This window comes from Myotis lucifugus, unplaced genomic scaffold, assembly GCF_000147115.1.
Source record: "Myotis lucifugus unplaced genomic scaffold, Myoluc2.0 scaffold_260, whole genome shotgun sequence".
In the NCBI taxonomy this organism is placed as follows: Eukaryota; Metazoa; Chordata; class Mammalia; order Chiroptera; family Vespertilionidae; genus Myotis; species Myotis lucifugus.
In genome coordinates, this window is record NW_005871308.1 from 48,508 (window position 1) to 68,308 (window position 19,801).

General features: G+C 52.6%; 1 protein-coding gene across 1 annotated transcript; it reads left to right on the plus strand.

Moving 5' to 3' along the window:
• The first annotated feature begins 1,318 nt into the window (after nt 1-1,318).
• Nucleotides 1,319-18,645, plus strand: NT5C1A (5'-nucleotidase, cytosolic IA). Its single transcript, XM_006099113.3, has 6 exons — nt 1,319-1,450; nt 11,513-11,680; nt 12,122-12,251; nt 14,208-14,330; nt 16,575-16,759; nt 18,280-18,645. Exons 1-6 carry the CDS (start codon nt 1,319-1,321, stop codon nt 18,643-18,645), a joined length of 1,104 nt encoding a protein of 367 aa, XP_006099175.1.
• The last annotated feature ends 1,156 nt before the right edge of the window (nt 18,646-19,801 follow it).

The window sequence follows — 19,801 nt, forward strand, 5'->3', positions numbered from 1 at the left end:
TGCAAGGCCTCTGAAGGCTTAAGCTTGGGAACTGTATAACATCCCTTCTACAGCATAATATTAGTCCACTCAGATTCAACCCCACCGCTGGATGGGAGAAATGTCAGTCACATTGCCAAAGGGCAGGCAGGATGAGAGAGTTTGGGCTCATCTATGGAAACAATCCACCAAGCCTTGAGAAGGGCGAGTGAAAACATACTTCCCCAATCCTAAATATTGTATTGTTATTATTTCCCCTTTCCTCCCACACAAGGTTTGGTTAGTTCCTCCCAGGATGGCAGAGTCTGTCCAGGTCCCTCCATTCTGTACCCCGTCCCAGGCAGACGCCCTCCAGGCCAAGCCAGTATTTTTTCCTGCTGTTTCCACCCACCTGTGCACACTTCTAGGCTCGCCATGAGACTCCAGGATGGTGGTTCAGGAGTCTCTGATTCCAGCGCTCGTCTTCCACCCGCCCTCCAGCCAGCCACTTCATTGCCCTTAACTACTCAACCCAAGCTTGGTAGGTGGGGCCTGGGAGTGCGCGCCCCCTGCTGGCTATTGAGGGCCCAGCAAGAACTCGGGTCTGGAGAGAGAATCAATCCCTGGGAGTCTCTCAGATCTGGTCCCCCCCACCCCCCACCCCGCACGCAGAGAGCCTGGTCCCGACGCGGACAAGGGCCCTTCTGCGCGGGTGGGGAAGAGCTGCCGGGCTGGGTCTGCCACTGTGCGCCCGGCCGGAAGCGGGCTCCCGCTGGTGGACGGAGCTGTGCATCCACTACCCCCCACCCCCTCCGCGGAATGGACTAGGGTTCGAGGGAAGGGGACGCCGCTCAGGGGGCCCCCGGGTCCTTGCAACGGAGGGGGGAACAAGGTTAGCTTGGGGGCAGGGGACAGCTAGCTTTTCATTCTTTCTTTAGGATTCATCATCCTGGGAAATAAGTTGCCAGCCCACCCCCCTCAGCTCCCGGTTTTTTCACACATTCTAAGTTCCACCAAGCCCCTCTTTCAGGCCCCCCCTCCACCTGAGGAGCCGGGAGAAGGCCAGCCCCCCCACTCCCCACCCCCATTTCGTTTCGGGAATTGGGCGGTTCAGGGGAGGAGGGCCCTAGCTTACCCTCTTTTGCAACACACACTGACAGCCAGCCACGCGCGGGCCACTGAGAAGGGCGAAGGTTTGCACCCCCGCCCCCACCCCGTCCTCCCGCGGGCTCGCACGGCCCACAGTTCCCTGCCGATTCCCGCTCCCTTTTTCGCCCGGGACCGCGCCTCGCTCCCGCAGCTCAGCCCGCGAGCTCCGCGTCTGCGCCGCCCGCCCGGGCCGGCTGGGTCCCGGCCGGAGATGGAAGCCGGGGAGCCCCGGGAGCCGCGCGAGCCCGGGCTGGGGGCAGAGACCGCCGCGGCCACGGCCTCGCGCTGGGAGGAAGCCAACACTTTCTGCGGCAACCTCACGCCCAAGAAGACACCCAAATCGGTAAACACGGGGCGCGGGTGTTCGGGGAGGGGAGGGGGAGGGTCCCGGGGAGGGGTCGAAGGCCGCCTGGAGAGGGACCCGTGGCGCCGCTCCGGAGGGAACACCGCCCCTTAGCACCGGAGTGCGCCCGGCAGCTGGCGCGGGCTCGGGGTTATTTTGGGAGCTCTGCTCCGTGCTTTTTCCCGGGCTCGGGTTCCCCGCCAGGATCCCCCTCCCCCATGCTGCCGCTAGGGCCCAGCTCCGGGCCCCGAGGCCAGCCCCTCCCGGTGCGGCTGCCTGGGGCGCACGGGCAGCACTGGCGGCCAAGCCGGTCAGTGAAGCCCGCAGAAGCGACCCGGACCCCAGAAACCAGACTCTGGAAACCCGGCTCCTCCTTGCTGTGCGCTCCGGTTTCTGCCATCCGGGTACTGGGCTTCGTACTCGAGCCTATGCATTTGGGGTCTGGCTCAGGGCCATGCGCCCTGGACTGGGGCGCTGTGTTCCCCGCGCCCTGAGGGTGCGCTCAGGGCTCTGCGCCCCTGGTCCTGGGCTTCCGACGCTGGACTCTGCACCTCAGCTCCCTGCGCAGTGGGCGTTCGCAGCCCTGCTACCTCCATGGTGGGCTCAGCCCTACAGGACGCACGGAGAGGAGAGAGGTGCTCTTCCAATCCCACAAGTTCTTGATGCCCTGGTTGCCCCTGGGCCTTGCTGATTCCCGCTTATCAGACATCAGTGCTTGCGGAGGGGACTGAGAACAGAGGCTGGCTCAGAGCATCCTCCAAAAAAGAGCTCCAGCCTGACCTTAGTGTGTCCTGCTACTGCCTTCCAAAGACCCTACCCCAGGAGGCCCACCTGTCAACAGTCATTTCCTGCAGCAACAGGGGCACTGAGGTGAGTTAGGCTGACCCTGCCTCAGGCTCACACTGCCCTGAGGGGGAGCCCCTGCAGGTGGTGAGTGCTCAGGTGAAAGGCCCTACCAGTGCAGGGGGTGCAGAGAGGAGTGGCTGCCCGCTGAAGGAGGCTCTGTAGAGGTGGCCTTTGCGCTCATCTTAAAGTGGTTTTGCCATGCAGAGAGAGAAACAGGATGGGCAGAAGGCATGCAGATGGCCACTGAGGGGGAGAAGGCAGGATCTTTGGGAGAAGAGTTGGAGGAATGCCAGAGGCCCATGGAGGGCCTTGAGTACCATGTTAAGGAGCCGGGACCTTATTCGGTGGAGTTAGGGGTTTTATTTATTAATTAATATAATTTAAGTTGATTTCAGAGAGGAAGGGAGAGGGAGCAATATATCAAAACATCAATGATGAGAAAGAATCATTGATCGGCTGCCTCCTGCACGCCCCACACTGGCCATCGAGTCTGTAACCAGGCATATGCCCTGACCAGGAACTGAACCATGACCTCCTGGTTCATAGGTTGACTCTCAACCACTGAGCCATGCCAGCTGGGTGAGGTTAGGGCTTTTAAAACTAGGTTCCATGGAGCCCCGTGAATCCAATTAATTTTTTTCTTCTTCAAAGTATGTTTTAAACCGTTAAAAATGTATAATAAAATTCAACTCACTTAAATGTGCTATGTGGATGTTTTTGTGCACCTTGGAGACTACCAACATATTAATTTATGCTGCGGATTGATTTTTTTTAAGCAAACCACAGAATAAAGTTTTTCCTGTGATCTGTTTAATAGAAGAGTATCTTGAGATTGCTGACAATTATTGCTGAGTCTCTTGAGGCTTGTAGTTTAAAACAAAACAAGGCATTTGCAACCACTTATTGGTGTGAATCAGGGCTTTCTCAATACTGCAAAACCAGCCAACGCAGAAACAAATTGACTAGATGATGAAGCTTAAGTCTGCACTGGCATCCTAACTTCCAGTTTCGAATGTGCCATCACCCAAACAACTGTGTTGTCATTGGTTGACATTATAATAAATACTTTATGCACATGTAATGTATTTGAATTTGTACAATAAATGTATACCAATACGATGTAATATCTGGTTTACATATTGGGGTTTCTCCCAAGAGTTCATTTGAATAAAAGATCAACCTACTTTTTCAAAAACCATGAAAACCAGTTCTAGCCGGTTTGACTGAGTGGACAGAGTGCCGGCCTGCAGACTGAAGGGTCCCAGGTTCGATTTTGGTCAAGGGCACATGCCCTGGTTGCGGGTTCGATCCCCAGTAGAGGGCGTGCAGAAAGCAGCCAATCAGTGATTCTCTCATCATTGATGTTTCTCTCTCTCTCCCTCTCTCCCTTTCCCTTCCTCTCTGAAATCAATAAAAATATATTTTAAGCCGAAACCGGTTTGGCTCAGTGGATGGAGCGTCGGCCTGCGGACTGAGGGGTCCCAGGTTCGATTCCGGTCAAGGGCTTGTACCTGGGTTGCGGGCACATCCCCAGTAGGAGATGTGCAGGAGGCGGCTGATCGATGTTTCTCTCCCATCGATGTTTCTAACTCTCTATCTCTCTCCCTTCCTCTCTGTGAAAAATCAATAAAATATATTTTAAAAAAATATATATATATATTTTTTTTTTTTAAAAAAAAACCACAAAAATGCATGAAACTATTATGGAATTATGCCTGATTTTTCAGCAAGGGATTAATTTGTTTCCATTTTCATTTTAGAAAGATCACCCTGGGCAGTTGTGAATAGATTGAAGGGGGTGCATCTGGCAGCAGGCATACCAGTAAGGAGGCTGGTTCCTGTCTGAGGAGCAAGCTGTCATGGTCTGGGGATGGAGAGAAAGGGATGGACGTTGGAAATTAGGGTGGTGAGTGGAGCTCACCAACTTATTTCCTCCCCAAGCTCCAAGGAACCAGGGAACTCAGGCCCAGCTGTCAGTCATGACCTCTCTGTCAGCCTCTGACCCTCACAAGGTGCTTGGTGGCTTCCTGGCCCCTACTCCTTCCTGCCATAGTCTCTACTCCCACAAGCTATATTGGGGGCTTTAGGCCTCATGCGCCCCATCAAGGCCTGTCCTGGGCTTATTCTCATTCCCAAGAGCCTGAGTGAAGTTTTTAAGCCCTGAGATCCCTAGGAGACCCTCACCTCATGGGTCAGAGGACTTCCTCATTGCAGACCTATCTGTCTCTCTCCTCCAGCAGCCCTGCTCCTTCTAAGTCCGTCTAGAAATAACAGCTTCTGGCCATGTTCCTATCTTGGTCCCAACAGGCAGAATTATATCAGCCAAAATGAGAGCTCCTCAGACAGGCTGAATGGCGTTGAGCTGCTCTCCATTATCCCCCCACCCCTCCTCCACCCCACCCCGAAGCCAGCAGGGGGACACCAGCCTGGCCCCAAGCCCTGGTGGAAGGCAGAGAGAGCTGGCAGGACCCTGGCTCCCTGGAGGCCAGTGCTCTCAGGCTGAGTTCTGGTCTAGGGTAAGGGTCTTTCTAACCCACCCAATCTGGAATCCGGACTTCTTTCTGACTTCTAGAGGGTCACCTGACAACACATGACAGGGTGGCCCCCCTCTGCAGCTAGGTCCAGGAGGGTCTCTAAGTGCTTGCTCCTCCCCAGCTCTGGCCAACTCCTTTCACCTGTTCCTTCAACTCCACCTGGAGCCCTCATCTCTGCCAGCTGGGATCCATATTTCCTGCAGCAGCTCCTGACCGCTTGGCCCTTAGGCTCCACGTGACTTGCACAGCGTCAGAGGAAGCTGAGTGGGGAGGCAGGGCCCTGCCCTTGGAACCTCCATTCTGAGAGCAAAGAGAGCCCTGTCCTTAGAATCCTCACTGGGAGAGCTCTGTGCCCCTCACCATTTCTTCCAAATCTGGAAAGGAAAGTGCTGTGTGGGGCGTGTCCCAGGGAAGTGGCTGAAGTAGCAGGGGTTGGGGTCTTCTGGGAGTTGAGGGGCATATGGGGGAGTGCTGCTGTGTGGACAGAGGCCAGAGACTTGGGGTCTTATCCCGGCTCTGCGTTGACTTGGCTGTGTGACCTAGAGTAAATTTCTGTCCCTCTCTGAGCCTCTTTCCCTATATATATATTTTTTTAAATATATTTTTATTGATTTCAGAGAGGAAGGGAGAGGGAGAGAGAGAGATAGAAACATCAATGATGAGAGAGAATCATTGATCGGCTGCCTCCTGCACACCCTCCGCTGGGGATCGAGCCCGCAACCTGGGCATGTGCCCTTGACCGAAATCGAACCCGGGACCCTTCAGTCCCCAGGCTGATGCTCTGTCCACTGAGCCAAGCCAGCTAGGGCTCTTAACCCATATTTAAAAGAAAAAAGTGGAGACTCCTAGAGTCAAGGCAGCTGGGATAGTTTTCTTGCAATTGCTCAAGATGGGATGGGATGGGGTCTGGGCAGGTCAGCCAGCGGGGACCCAGAACACGGCAGTCTGGCAGGGACTGTGGGACAGAAAGTGAAGAGTGAGACCTTGGCCGGCTGCCTGGGCTGGAGTGGCTGGCTTGGGAACCTGCCTGAAGGGGCTGGGAGGGCAGCTGATTCTCTGTCCTTGAAGGGATGATGGGCCCTGTCCCCGGGGCAGTAAGCCACCAGGCTCCCTGGGTTTATGAGAGTGGGTCTCCCAACTCCCTCAACCCACTCTTACCATCCCTGGCCGTCCCGCTATCACTTTTTTCCTCTAGGTCAATGGTCTGGAACCTTTCTTCTGCCAGAGGCCATTTGGATATTTATAACATCATTCAAGGGCCATACAAAATTACCAACTTAAAAATTAGCCTGCTAAATTTGATCAAACATTTCATTAACCCACCCCTAATGCCTTGGCAGGACCAGACCAAATGATTTTGCAGGCCGGACATCCCCCACTCCTGTTCTAGGTCTTTTAACTTTACCTTCTTTCCTTGAAGGCTCTCAGTTGCTAAGGGGGTTGGGAGGTACCCAAGGACACATAGATATTAGGTGTACCGGTTAATAATGCGGATTTTTTTCAATAGATGGAGGTACACATATGTTGATATATATGCGACTTGATATGTATGCTATTTTGTTGTATTGACAACAAGCTTCAAAACTTCATGTCAAATTTTCTGAAGGTGTTAACATCATAGATATTTTTACGCTTAAAAATGTCAAATTTCGTGCCAAAAAAAGAGCATTTGCGGGAAGTTTTAATTCATTACTTTATTTGGAAGAGAAGTGCTGCTGAAAGTTATCGTATACTTTGGGAAGCTTATGGTGAACATGCTTCATCTCAAGATACTTGTGAACGCTGGTTTAAACGCTTTAAAAGCGATGATTTTGACGTGAAAGACAAAGAACATCCAGGTCAACCGAAAAGGTTTAAAGACCAACAATTACAAGCATTATTGGATGAAGATGTGTGTCAAACTCAAAAGCAACTTGCAGAAAGATTAAATGTTGCTCAGCAAACAATTTCTGATCGTTTACAAGCAATGGGAAAAATTTTAAAGGAAGGAAAATGCGTGCCACATCAACTGAACAAAAGACAAATGGAAAACCGAAAAGTCATCAGTAAAATGTTGCTTCAACGGCACGAAAGAAAGTCTTTTTTGCATCGAATTGTGACTCGCGATGAAAGTGGGTTTATTTTGAGAATCCCAAACACACAAAAGCGTGGGTTGATCCAGGTCAACCAACAACATGGACTGCAAGGCCAAATCGCTGCGGAAAGAAGACAGTGCTCTGTGTTTGGTGGGATCAGGAAGGTGTGGTGTATTTTTTTTTTAATATATTTTATTGATTTTTTACAGAGAGGAGGGAGAGGGATAGAAAGTTAGAAACATTGATGAGCGAGAAACATCGATCAGCTGCCTCCTGCACGCCCCCCACTGGGGATGTGCCCGCAGCCAAGGTACATGCCCTTGACTGGAATCGAACCCGGGACCCTTGAGTCTGCAGGCCGACGCTCTATCCACTGAGCCAAACCGGTTAGGGCGAAGGTGTGGTGTATTATGAGCTTCTAAAACCAGGTGAAACCGTTAATACTGATCACTACCAACAACAAATAATCAATTTGAACCACGCTTTGGTCGTAAAACCACCAGAATGGGCCAGAAGACATAGCAAAGTAATTTTGCTTCATGATAACACACCATCACACACTTCAAAACCAGTTAAAGACACGTTAAATGATCTTGCCTGGGAAGTATTAACCCACCCACCGTATTCACCAGACCTTGCTCCTTCAGATTACCACTTGTTCCAATTGATGGCACATGCACTTTCTGAGCAGCACTTCAAAACGTACGAAGAAGTGGAAAATTGGGTCTCTGAATGGTTTGCCTCAAAACAAGAAAAGTTCTATTGGGACGGTATCCACAAATTACCTGAAAGATGGGGGAAATGTGTAGCTAGTGATGGACATTACTTTGAATAAAGCACTTTTGATGTTTCTCTTGAAGTTACCGTGTTTTCTTTTATTACAAAATCCACATTATTAACCGGTACACCTCGTACACGGTGGTGGCCAGCAGCTGGGAGAGTACTGGAGCTGAGCCCCAGGGGAGAGGCGCCTGTCCTGCCACTGCCCTAGACTGGCCTGCTGGTTGGAGTAAAAGTCAAATGCAAACTGAGGTCTACCTCACGAGCTTGGGGAGCTCATTGGTCTTCCATTCCTATTCTGAGGTCTTAAAGCCTCATTAGCCACTCACCGATCATAACTACTTGAATATAAATTGATTAAAATAAAATACAATAAAAAATGCAGGCCCAGCCCTAGCCGGTTTGGCTCAGTGGTAGAGCATTGGCATAGGGACTGAAGGGTCCTAGGTTCGATTCCAGTCAAGGGCACATGCCTGGGTTGTGGGTTCAATCCCCAGTACGGGGTGTGCAGGAGGCAGCCGGTCAATGATTCTCTCTCATCACTGATGTTTCTATCTCTCTCTCCCTCTCCCTTCCTCTCTGAAATTAATAAAAAATATATATTAAAAAAAAATTCAAGCCCAGCCGGCGTGGTTCAGTGGTTAAATATCAACCTATAAACCAGGAGGTCCCGGTTTGATTCCTGGTCAGGGCACATTGCCGGGGTTGTGGGCTTGATCCCCACTGTGGGGCATGCAGGAGGCAGCCAATCAATGCTTCTTTCTCATCATTGATGTTTCTGTTTCTCTCTCTCTCCCTTCATCTCTGAAATCAATAAAAATATATTTTTAAAAATTCAGTTTCTCAGTCTCACTAGCCACATTTCAAGTTACTCCATCGGTTCTCAACCTGTGGGTCGCGACCCCTTTGGCAGTCGAACGACCCTTTCACAGGGGTCACCTGAGACCATCCTGCATATCAGATATTTACATGATGATTCATAACAGTAGCAACATTACAGTTATGAAGTAGCAACGAAAATAATTTTATGGTTGGGTCACAACATGAGGAACTATATTTAAAGGGCCAAAAGGTTGAGAACCACTGAGTTACTCCATAGCCACATGGACAGCTCTGGACATTTCTATTATCACAGAATGTTCTATTGGACAGTGCTCTTCTGAAGGATGGCACGAATTTCTGCCTTGGGGAGAGCACATTGGGGAGAGGTCATCAGCTCCACCGGGGCAGGGATCACACCTGTCTTGTTTCCTGCCATGTCCCCAGCACAGTGCCTGTCACATGGTAATCACTCAATGTTGTCAACTGATTGGAGCCCAGGCTTGACTCCAGAGAGAAGCAGCGGGGCCAGTGTGTGACCCACAGGGCTAGGCAGGAGCAGGCCAGAAAGCAAGGTCCCTTTATTTATTTTTAATTTTTAAAAATATAAATATTTTTATTGATTTCAGAGAGGAAGGGAGAGATAGAAATGATGAAAGAGAAACATTGATCGGCTGCCTCCTGCATGCCCCCTACTGGGGATTGAGCCTGCAAGCCAGGCATATGCCCTGATCGGGAATTAAACCATGACCTCCTTGTTCATAAGTCAGCGCTCAACCACTGAGCCATGGTGACCAGGCACCAGGTCCCTTTATGAATCTTGCCCCCAACTTGAGCCCCTCATTTGTAAAGTGGAATCATGCTCAGGTCACAGAGATGTAGTGGGACTCTGGGTGTCTGTGAGTCCTTTGGGAACCCACATCCTGACCTTCGCCAGGGATTATAAAGGGCCCAGCCGCTGCTGTGATGGCATGCCCCTGGCTCCATTCTACTGGAGATGGTGAAGGAGTTCTGAGACCCTCCTGGGGCTCTGAGAGGAGGCCCTCTAATCTAGCACCTTCCTACTCTTCTGGGCTCACCTGTACTCAGACCGCCATGCCCTGGGCTCTGCTCGCCTTTGTGGATGCACCACCGTGTATGTGCACACCTCTTCATGCCTTACTTCACCCTCCTCCTTCTCTCCCATGACAACTTCCTGTGAACCTGTCATCAAGGCTTTGCTTTTCACCTGTGTTCTGTCACTCATTTTAATCCCCTTTGCATCTCTGTTTACCTGACTTTCTCCCCTACAAGCCTGTGAGCTCTGAGGACAGCAGCCAAGTCTCTACCAGGACCACCCTCAGGCAGAGCCCAGGTGCCTGGCATAAAGAACCAGCAAATATTCACCAAATTGGCATCAATCAAAAAAATATTCTCTGAGTACCGACTGTATCGAGCAACCTGAACAGATTAGGGCACTGAACTGAAGTTTCTGGTTCATGTTAAATTTTGTCATGGCAAATAATGTTTCCCAATAAAATATGTTATTTAAAAGCTTAGAAGCATTAAAATTTTACTGGGCACCTACTATGTGCTAGGTACAGTTCTAAGCACTAGAGATACAGTAAATGAACAAAATAGTCACAGTTCCTCTTCCCTCAGAACTTAGACATTGTTCCTACTTCCTCTCTAGAACTTTGTCTAGAAGTAGAAACAAGTTATTATAATGTATTGTTAAATTTTACTAAAAGGAAATAGGAAAATAGGAAAGAAAAAGGAATCAGAAGAGGTGGCAAACCCATGACTAAGGGTGAAGGAAGGCTTCCTAGAGGTGACGTATTGTTTGAGACCCAAAGGTTGGGCAGAAGTTAGCTGGGTGGAGAGTCAGGGAAAGAGTAGATCAGGAAGGGAAACAGCATGTGCAAAGGCTCAGAGAAAGAGTGGAAGGTGTGCTCACACGTGAGAGAGTTCAGCCTGAGCAAAGTGGGGTCCTGGGAAGGTGAGCGTGGAGAGCGAGGTAGGGAGTCTGTTATGAAGCGCTTCCTACTCCATACCAAAAGCTAACAACTAGAGCCTGAGAAACGTGGGCACCACTGAAGGGGAGGGGGACATGATCAGATCTGAACTTGAGAAGAACCCCATGACAACAATATAGATGACAGATTGGAGGAGAGGAGAGAGATTGATGGACTGGACTATGGTAGGGAAGACAAAGTGGATCGATTCTAGGGGAGCTGACAGGTGTTGGTGTGGAAAGGGAGCTGAGGAAGAGGGAAGACTTGCATTGAATTTCGGGCTTCTGGTTGAGGTGAGGAGTGCATGGTGGTGCTCAGCAGTGACATGAGGAAGGAGGGAGGAGTCCAGGTTTAGGGGTGGAGACAGTTGTGGGAATTCAGCTTTGGGCATGTTGTGTTTGAGTGTCTGTTAGTCAACAGGGACAGTTAGATACATGAGTCTGGAGCTGGAGATAGATCTGGGCTGGAGATAAATGTTCTTATATAGTTGTCATGTTTCTAAGTACCATTTCCTCCTAAGGCAGTGGTTCTCAACCTTCTGGCCCTTTAAATACAGTTCCTCATGTTGTGACCCAACCATAAAATTATTTTCGCGACCCCTGTGAAAGGGTCGTTCGACCGCCAAAGGGGTTGCGACCCACAGGTTGAGAACCGCTGTAAAGGGCATGTAGCTCTCATTTTATAATGGAAACCATCTGAAGACCATCTTGAGCATCGGTCATACTCTGGCTCCATACACTGTATTCATTCATCTGTTGTGTCCAGGTGGCTGGCTAGATTGCCGACTCCCCTAGGGCATGGCCCTGCTTCTTGGTGGGGAGGCTTCATCTCCCTCAGTCCCCAGCTGGTTCCTTCACAGGAGAGGTCCTGTGCTAGGTCTGCCCCTGCCCAATACTAAGCCTCCTAGCAGAGGCTGGGCCTGGTCTTCTCCCTGCCCCAGGACTCAGAGGGGCTGGCCCATGAGACCCACCTCAGGGAAGTGGAAGTGATGGCCCTTCTCCTGCACCTCCGCAGCCCAAGCCTCAGAATGCAGTCACCATTGCTGTGTCCTCCCGAGCCTTGTTCCGCATGGACGAGGAGCAGCGGATCTACATGGAGCAGGGCGTGGAGGAGTACGTGCGCTACCAGCTGCAACACGAGAATGAACCATTCAGCCCCGGGCCGGCCTTCCCCTTTGTGAAGGTGAGCGGCTGTCCACTCCTGGGGGAGGGGGAGGGGAGGAAAAAGCACTTGCATGGGTGTTTGAGTAAGGAGAAAGGGCCCTCTGGGAGGATGCTACCCCACAGGAGCACGGCTTGGCTAGGGACAGAGCCATTGTGGGAAGAGGCCACCCCATACTCTGGACTAAGGCAGCCCCACACCAGGGAACGAACCATCTTGGTGAGTGGAGCACGGGCTGGATTTCAGCCTCCACTCACGCTTCCAGTGAGGCAGCCCTGAGCAATAATCAGCCCGCCCAATGGCGGAGACGAGGCGGAGAAAGTCCATGCCCACTGATCGCACGCCAACTCTGGCCCCTGACCTCCCCTCTCCTCTCCCATCGTCCTCCCCAACCCTGGCTACCAACTCCAGCTATTAATTCCTGGGGGGTCTGAGCTGGAGGCCCCCCTCTCTCCCATCCAGGCTCTGGAGGCGGTGAACAAGCAGCTTCGAGAACTGTACCCCGACAGTGAGGACATCTTCGACATCGTCCTTGTGACCAACAACCACGCTCAAGTGGGTGTCCGTCTCATCAATAGCATCAACCACTATGGTAAGCATGAGGGGTCTGGCCATGGGACGCCCCTGCCAGACCCCTGGGGATGCAGCCACACCTCTGCCGGGTAAGGGCATGCCAACTAGAACCCCAAACCCAGTGGTGCACTGGTAAACTGGCTCTTTAAAAAAAATTGTAGCTTTGCCATTTTCAGGATATAAACATTCCCACTTATTATGACTTATTTCAAGCTACCAGCAGTTGAACAATCTAACTGGCTCAAAAAAATCCCAGGATGTTTAACATTCAGTTCTTGCAAGCCAGTATAAGCCAGCTCCAGCACACCACGGCCCAGGCCCACTCCCTACGTGATCGGGCACATGCTGCCCCCAAGCCTCAGTTTCTCTATCTGCGATGGGGCTAAAGGCCTCACAAGGCTGCTGGGAGACACAGGCAGTCATCAGAGTGAATGGGCTTCATTCAAATTCTTCTTAAACGATCTTTATGGTTGAAAGTATTACAGATGCCCCCCTGTTTCCCCCACTGACCCCTTCTAGCCCACACCCACGCCCCTCTAGTTCTTAATTGAAAGCAATGGACCCTCCAGAGCTTGTTTAAGTTGAAAAGAATGTTTTATCAGGTTATAGGAGTGTCTCTTAGAACCACAGGACAAGCAGTAAATTGGGCCAGAAAGGCCTGCATCCAAGAACTGGACATCTCTCCGGGGCCCCTTCTCTCTCTGGGCCACGCGAGCCCTTATCTGCTTCTCTACTTTGTTCTTCTTTTTTTTCTCTCCTATCTCTTTTTCTCCCCAAACGAGGCTTCTCTGCTTTTCCTGAACATGGCCAAAATTTATAAGTTTGCAAGTCCTTGTTTTAGGAAACCAAGAGAGTCCAGTTGGCATTTTTTAAAAGATTTTTTTTATTGATTTTTTTTTGAGAGAGAGAAACATCGATGTGACAGTGCAACATCAATCAGTTGCCTCCTAACACTCCCACCAGGGATCGAGCCTGCAACCGGGCATGTGCCCTGACTGGGAATCAAACCGGCAACCTTTCAGTGTATGGGACGATACCCAACCAACTGAGCCACACCAGCCAGACCACTTGGCATTTTAAAATCCTAATTTCAAATTTCTGGGAGCAGGAATGATCTTCAAAATATTTAACCACCATAGCCCTAGCCGGTTTTGCTCAGCGGATAGAGCGTTGGCCTGCGGACCAAAGGGTCCCGGGTCGATTCCGGTCAAGGGTATGTACCTTGGTTGCAGGCTCCTCCCCCTGATCCTGTGCAGGAGGCAACCAATTGATGTGTTTCTCTCACATTGATGTTTCTTTGTCCTTCCCTCTCTCTTCCACTCTCTCTAAAAAAATCAGTGGGAAAATATCCTTGGGCAATGATTAACAACAACAACAAAAGTTAACCACCTGTGATGTATTCACTGAGTAATCAGGATAGACAGCACCTGTAGTGCCAGAGCCCGTCCAGAAGAATCCCTGCTGTGCCCGGCATTACCCCTTCATTGTAATTGTTCTGCGTGAGGGGTCGGGTACTGTTGGGCTAAATTAGCCGCTAACTCAATGGGCTCAGAGCAACAGCCATTGACCAACTAGCAAATATTTTACAACCTGTGCAGGCATGGGTACTAGGTGACTATCAGCCCAGGCTGTGAGAGAATCTGATTGGATCAGGTGTCTGTTCCTATCCAATCAGCTATGGCCAAGAGAGCTACTCATGGCTAGGGATCCACCTTGTGTAGTACTGTGACTCTCAGACAAGAGGATGTTACTGTGAGCCAGGCAATTGCTCCAGAGGTGATCATCCTCATTTCAAGGATGAAGAAGGGAGGGACTTAGAGAGGGGGGCTGCTGGCCTAAAATCACTCAGAGAATCACTCCACTGTCCCACCATCACTCAGAACCAAGATGAGTGTCTATTAGAGATGGAGGGACCACTCTGAGGCCCTAAAGGTTGACCCAGGAATCACCGGAGTATTCTCTATCTTCTCCCCAGACCTGTTCATCGAGAGGTTCTGCATGACAGGTGGGAATAGCCCCATCTGCTACCTCAAGGCCTATCACACCAACCTCTACTTGTCAGCTGATGCAGAAAAAGTTCGAGAAGCCATTGATCAAGGTGAGTCAAACTGGGGAGGGAGAATATGGGGAGTCTGGCAAAGGGATCCCAGAAGGGGAGGCCTTTAGGCTTCATCCTAAAGCTCTGAGCAGGTGCTAGTGGTTGCCATGGTAACTGGAAGAGGGGTACCTTTTGTAATTCCTAAGACCTGTCCAATAAATCTGAGAACAAGTCCCCCCTATTTATTATTGTCCATCTAATCCACTCTTCCACCCCCCGCCCTACCATGTTAAGGATGCTTTTACTCATCACCATCACCCAGGCTTCTGTTTCCATGGAAACCCTCCTTTCAGCCCAGAAAGCTACTCCCTTCTAGGAATCCTCCAGGTCAGTAGGAGTTCTGATTCCTGTGTGACCGTGGGCAGCTTCTGTCCCTGTCTGGGCCAATGGGGAGAAAGATAAGTATCTAGTCCAGCGTGGGCAATGAGTGGGGTCTGGGAAATGGCCAGCATCCCAGCAGCTGAGGTGAGCTTAGGAGATCCAGCCACAAGTACTGACAGAGAACTGCCCTCCATGTGTCTCTTTCAAGGGTCAGTTTTGGGTGGTAGACCCAGCCTTGGTCCTCCAACAGGGTATGTATTCCTATTGCACATAGAAGAAAACAGGCTGGCAGGCCCCGTTTCCTGAGAGGGCTCCCCAGGCTCAGCACTACTGGAAGGTTTGTCAATCAACAGTGTATTCACTCTTCTCCTTCATGCTGTCTCCTGCCTACAAGCTTGGCCTCTCTCTCCCTGGCACCTCCTCTCTGAGCTGCTGGGGCCTCTGGGAGGCCATCTTTAACCAGGAGCCAGAAGCTATTTCCCTACACAGATGTCACACCCCCTGGTCGGGGCCTGGACACGGGCCTGCATGTGTGCCTGTATATGTCTGCAATTTGAGCTCAGGCTGGAGAGCAAGGGGTGGCAGGGGCAGGCCCTGCCCAGGGTGGGGTGGTTCGGGTTCATCTTGGCTCCATCATTGGCAGAGCTGAGTAGATGCCTGGCCCGATGCCTAGGGCCTGGTCCTACAAATAACATCCTCAGGCTAGCAAAGTTGACACTGCTCGCCTCTCCCAAATCTCTGCCCAAGCCCAGCCCCTGTGATCCCAGATTCCTGAAGAGCAGGGCCGAGTGGCCTCCGGAGAGATGAAGAAGAAGGAATGAGCTGAGCTGCTGACCAGGTCTCCAGCCTCTAGCACTGGCTCTCTTGTCCAGTGTAGCCCTAGCCTGGAGCCTGGGTTTCCCACAGGCTAGGAGAGGCCCAGGGTTGCAGAGAGTCTGTGCCACAGTCCCTGGAATTATTGCTGCCTCTCATGGCCACCCACGTTGCTTCAAGGAACCCAGAGTGGCCAGGCTGCCTGGAGAAGGGCATACCCGGGTGCCCCTGCGGCAGAAGACTGAGGGGGTGCCCACCCCGACTCCACCCCAGACGGCAGCCTGGGATCTCAGCCCCAGACAGAGCTGAAACATCCTTCATTTTACCTTGCCCCAGAGCAGGTGAGAGGCTTGCTGGAATCAACAGCAAGAGAGCGAGGCCAAGCCAGAGGCAGGGCCCCTTCCCAGCCCCCCTGTAGGCCTATATTAGGGGCTGTGAATAACTCCGGGAAGGATATCAGTGGCCTGGGGGACCCTCCCTTCCAGCCAGGACATTCCGATGGTCCGTACCAGCATGACCTTACTAGACAATAAAGCATTGCCATCCCTCCACACTGATTGACAAATGGCTCTTGTCCTGAGTCCTCTAAGTGCCCCACCCTGCTTCCTGGGACTCCCCCAGACCTTCCCACAAAGCAGCAACTAAAGGGAAACTCGGCTCAGGCCAGGGCCCTCAGAGCAAAGGCCACCGTCCATTCTGATTGGCCAGGTGTTAAATATTCTGAATGTTAGCCCTCATTAGCTTTGCTCTGAGTCCTGGGAGAGGCAGGTGGGACAAGAATAGCCGGAGCTGCCCTAGCTGGTTTGGCTCAGTGGATAAAGCGTCAACCTGCAGACTGAAGGGTCCCAGGTTCGATTCCGGTCAGGGGCAGATGCCCGGGTTGTAGGCTCGATCCCCAGGAGGGGGGCGTGCAGGAGGCAGCTGGTGGGTGATTCTCATCATTGATGTTTCTATCCCTCTGTCCCTCTCCCTTCCTCTCTGAAATCAATACATACATATTTTTAAGAAGAGCTTGAGCTAGCCCTCTCCTGGCCCCAGCAGCTGAGGCAGGCACCAGGGGGCCCCTCTTGCCAGGATAAAGTCAGACAACCTTTGCCTCTCTCTGCCCAGGGATCGCAGCCGCCACCATCTTCAGCCCCAGCAGGGACATGGCTGTGTCCCAGAGTCAGCTGCGCGTGGCCTTCGACGGGGACGCTGTGCTCTTCTCGGACGAGTCGGAGCGCATTGTCAAGGCCCACGGGCTGGACAGGTTCTTCGAGCATGAGAAGGCCCATGAGAACAAACCCTTGGCCCAGGTGCTTCACAAACTCCCCAGAGCCCCTGAGTGGAGCCAGGTGGCTCCGCAGAACCCGCCCTTGGCTGGAACCAAACTCAGCTTGACCCAGAACCCAGCCAGGTCCCCTCACCAAGCCTCCAGCCTTCATCCCTCTCACCTGAGCCCTGGCACCCTCAGTGAGCATCTACCCTCCCACTGAGCCCCTGTTCCCCTCACTGCAGTCCCATCCTCTCTCTAAGCCCCTCTCAGAAGCCCCTACCTCTCCTTTGCTGCTCGTAGCTGAGGTCTTCATCCCCTTCTGGAAGTCGCCATCCCTCTCTGAGGTCTCCATCCCTCCTCTAAAGTCCCCATCGCACTCGGAACGCCTCACCTCTCCCTCTGACTCCGCCATCCTCTCTCTGGAACCCCCATTCCCTCTCTGAGGTTCCCCCGCCCTCTGAGTAGGCTCCCCTACCCCCCTCACTGGAGGAAAGGAAACGCTGGGCTGGGCCAGGGAGATCCACTGGGTGTGGGGTCTGGAGCGGCCCCTCTGCTTTGGGCCACACCAGCCCTAACCACCTCCTGCCACCCACCCCTTGGCAAGGGGCTCAGGGACCCTCACTCACTGTCTAACTGCTCAGGTGTCTCCCTGAGAGCAGAAAAGGCCCTAAAGCCTGGTTGAAATTCCTTGGGGCCGGAGCTGTTGGGATTCCCTAGTCCTCCTGGGAGCTCCTATTTGTGCTTTTAACAAAAATCCACATCATCCCAGAGTCCCTCTCTCCGATTGCTCAGCAGGCTCCAGCCATGGCCCCTGGACATTCATCCCACCTCCATTCTCACCAGTTCCCTCCAAAACCCTTGGGAATCAGGGCAGGACAGTCTTCCCACCAAGTGGTAGGCAGAGCCGGAGACCACTGCTGGCTCCAGCCACCCATAGGCGAGGGGTCTCCAAGACCGGCAGCCCACCGGTCCTTATTTCCAGCTGCTGCTGTGCTTTTCTTCTCTACCACCCTCTGGTTCTTTATTCACTGTCCTCATTCATCGTTCCCGGCCATGTAGAGAGCAAATCCTTTCCCTGACCCTATAGACACAGAGCATGGCGCCCCGAGCCAGCTGCACGTTGGTCTGTCTGTCCGTGTTGTTTGCAGCTGGACTCCATTCTGCCTGGAGGGTGCCCAGGCTGTGGTTGCTAAATATTTCTAATATCCTCCCTGCTGGTGAGCACAGAAGGTCATACTATGGAGCTGTAGGACAGACACCCATGTACCCGAGGGGCACAGAGAAGGACATACATAGGAACAGCTCTCCTGGCACATTTTTCTGGCACAGTCACCCCCAATCACATCGGCACAGATACCCACACCGCCATAGGTAGCTGCAGTCCCACTGATGCGCACAGTGACCTGAGCAGGCATAGCAGGACCAGGAGCTGTGGGGACCTTGAGAAGCTTCCCCACCCCAAACATCAAGACATGAGTGCTTCAGGGAGGAGCCCAGCTGGAGAGGGGGCCCAGGTCTGGGAGAGGGGTGAGCTCACAGTCTCCCCTTGCCTTCTCGTAGGGACCCCTAAAGGGCTTTCTGGAGGCCCTGGGTAGGCTGCAGAAGAAATTCTACTCCAAGGGCCTGCGGCTGGAGTGCCCAATCCGCACCTACTTGGTGACGGCACGCAGCGCAGCCAGTTCTGGGGCCCGGGCGCTCAAGACCCTGCGCAGCTGGGGCCTGGAGACAGATGAAGCCCTGTTCCTTGCGGGCGCGCCCAAGGGCCCCCTCCTGGAGAAGATCCGCCCTCACATCTTCTTTGATGACCAGATGTTCCATGTGGCTGGGGCTCAGGAGATGGGCACAGTGGCCGCCCACGTGCCCTACGGGGTGGCACAGACACCCCGGCGGACTGCGCCTGCAAAGCAGGCCCCAGCTGCACAGTAGCTGAGCCCACAGTGCTCCAGGCACAGCTCCCCGTCACCCTCCCCCATGCCGTCCACTGGACCCTTCTCGGCCGACCGCACTGCCTCGCTGCATGTCTGCCCTCATCCCTGGGAGGGAGGCGCTGGTACGCAACTCTGCAGACTGGGCCGACATCTCACCAGCCCTCACTCGGGGCCAACACTGTGCCATGATGCTGCCTAGGACACTAAGGCCGTGGCTGGATTTCAGGGGGGGTTGATGGAGGGTCAGAGGAGCCAGGATGCCTCAAAAGGGCTTCGGGGTGAAAGCCAGCCCAGTGTCGTGCCAAGAACTCTGCTTTGAGGGAGAAGAGATCTGGCCTCTAAGCTCGATCCTGGCATTCACGGCAGAACTTTGAGCGAGTCCCTCCCTTTCATGGGGCTCAGGTTCCCCATCTTTTAGGTGGTTTTCAAAATCGCCTTCAGCTAAAGAACTTGGTTTTCTAAGGTTGCCCTCTTTAAAGGGAGCATTTTGTGCCAGGGCTGCCACCGGTCTACACGCCCCTTTCACAGGTTATGAAAGGAGGCTACAATGAATTATGAAAAGAAGGCCCTTCCTCTGGGCTGGCCACTCCCACGCGGGGTACACAGTTACATTAGCAGGACATAAGCGGGATGTCAGCCCCCATTGGCTCCTCAGCCCAGAGGCCTTTGTCAACTGGGCAAAATGCACAATCGCCCACAGCAACCCTACCTATAATTTTACACATTTGGAAACCACTGGACAAGATGACCCATTTGCTTCAGGGGATCCTCTAATCGGAGTCATCAGGGGCAGCTGCCAGGCCTGCCCCATCTGGGAAAGGAATGGGGGAGTGAATTACACCTGCATGCAAACTCTGGTGTAGCCAGCAGGGGGCACTGCAGGCACTTCTTGGGGAGCCGCTTTAGTAGCCGCCTGCCCACTGCTTCCTTTGCTTTTGCTCTTCGCCAAAGTTCACTTGTTCCCACCTGCCAACCCCTTCACCTCAACCCTCACTCCTCAATTATTGTATCCTGCTGTGTCGCCAAGCAGCCCTGCCAGTAGGGAGTATTGGGGTTTACTGTGTGGGCCCAGGGGAAGAGAGCTCAGTGGCTGAAGGGGGAGGCTGTCCAGGCTGAGATGATGTGGGATGTGTGAGGAGGTCTGGTCTGCGGCA

What these genes read in the sequence shown, in the direction of transcription:
- NT5C1A (XM_006099113.3), top strand. Translation starts at nt 1,319, where the DNA reads ATGGAAGCCGGGGAGCCCCGGGAGCCGCGCGAGCCCGGGCTGGGGGCA. An exon ending in CGGCCTTCCCCTTTGTGAAG is followed by an intron (nt 11,681 to 12,121) that starts GTGAGCGGCTGT and finishes TCTCCCATCCAG; the next exon opens with GCTCTGGAGGCGGTGAACAA. An exon ending in CAATAGCATCAACCACTATG is followed by an intron (nt 12,252 to 14,207) that starts GTAAGCATGAGG and finishes TCTTCTCCCCAG; the next exon opens with ACCTGTTCATCGAGAGGTTC.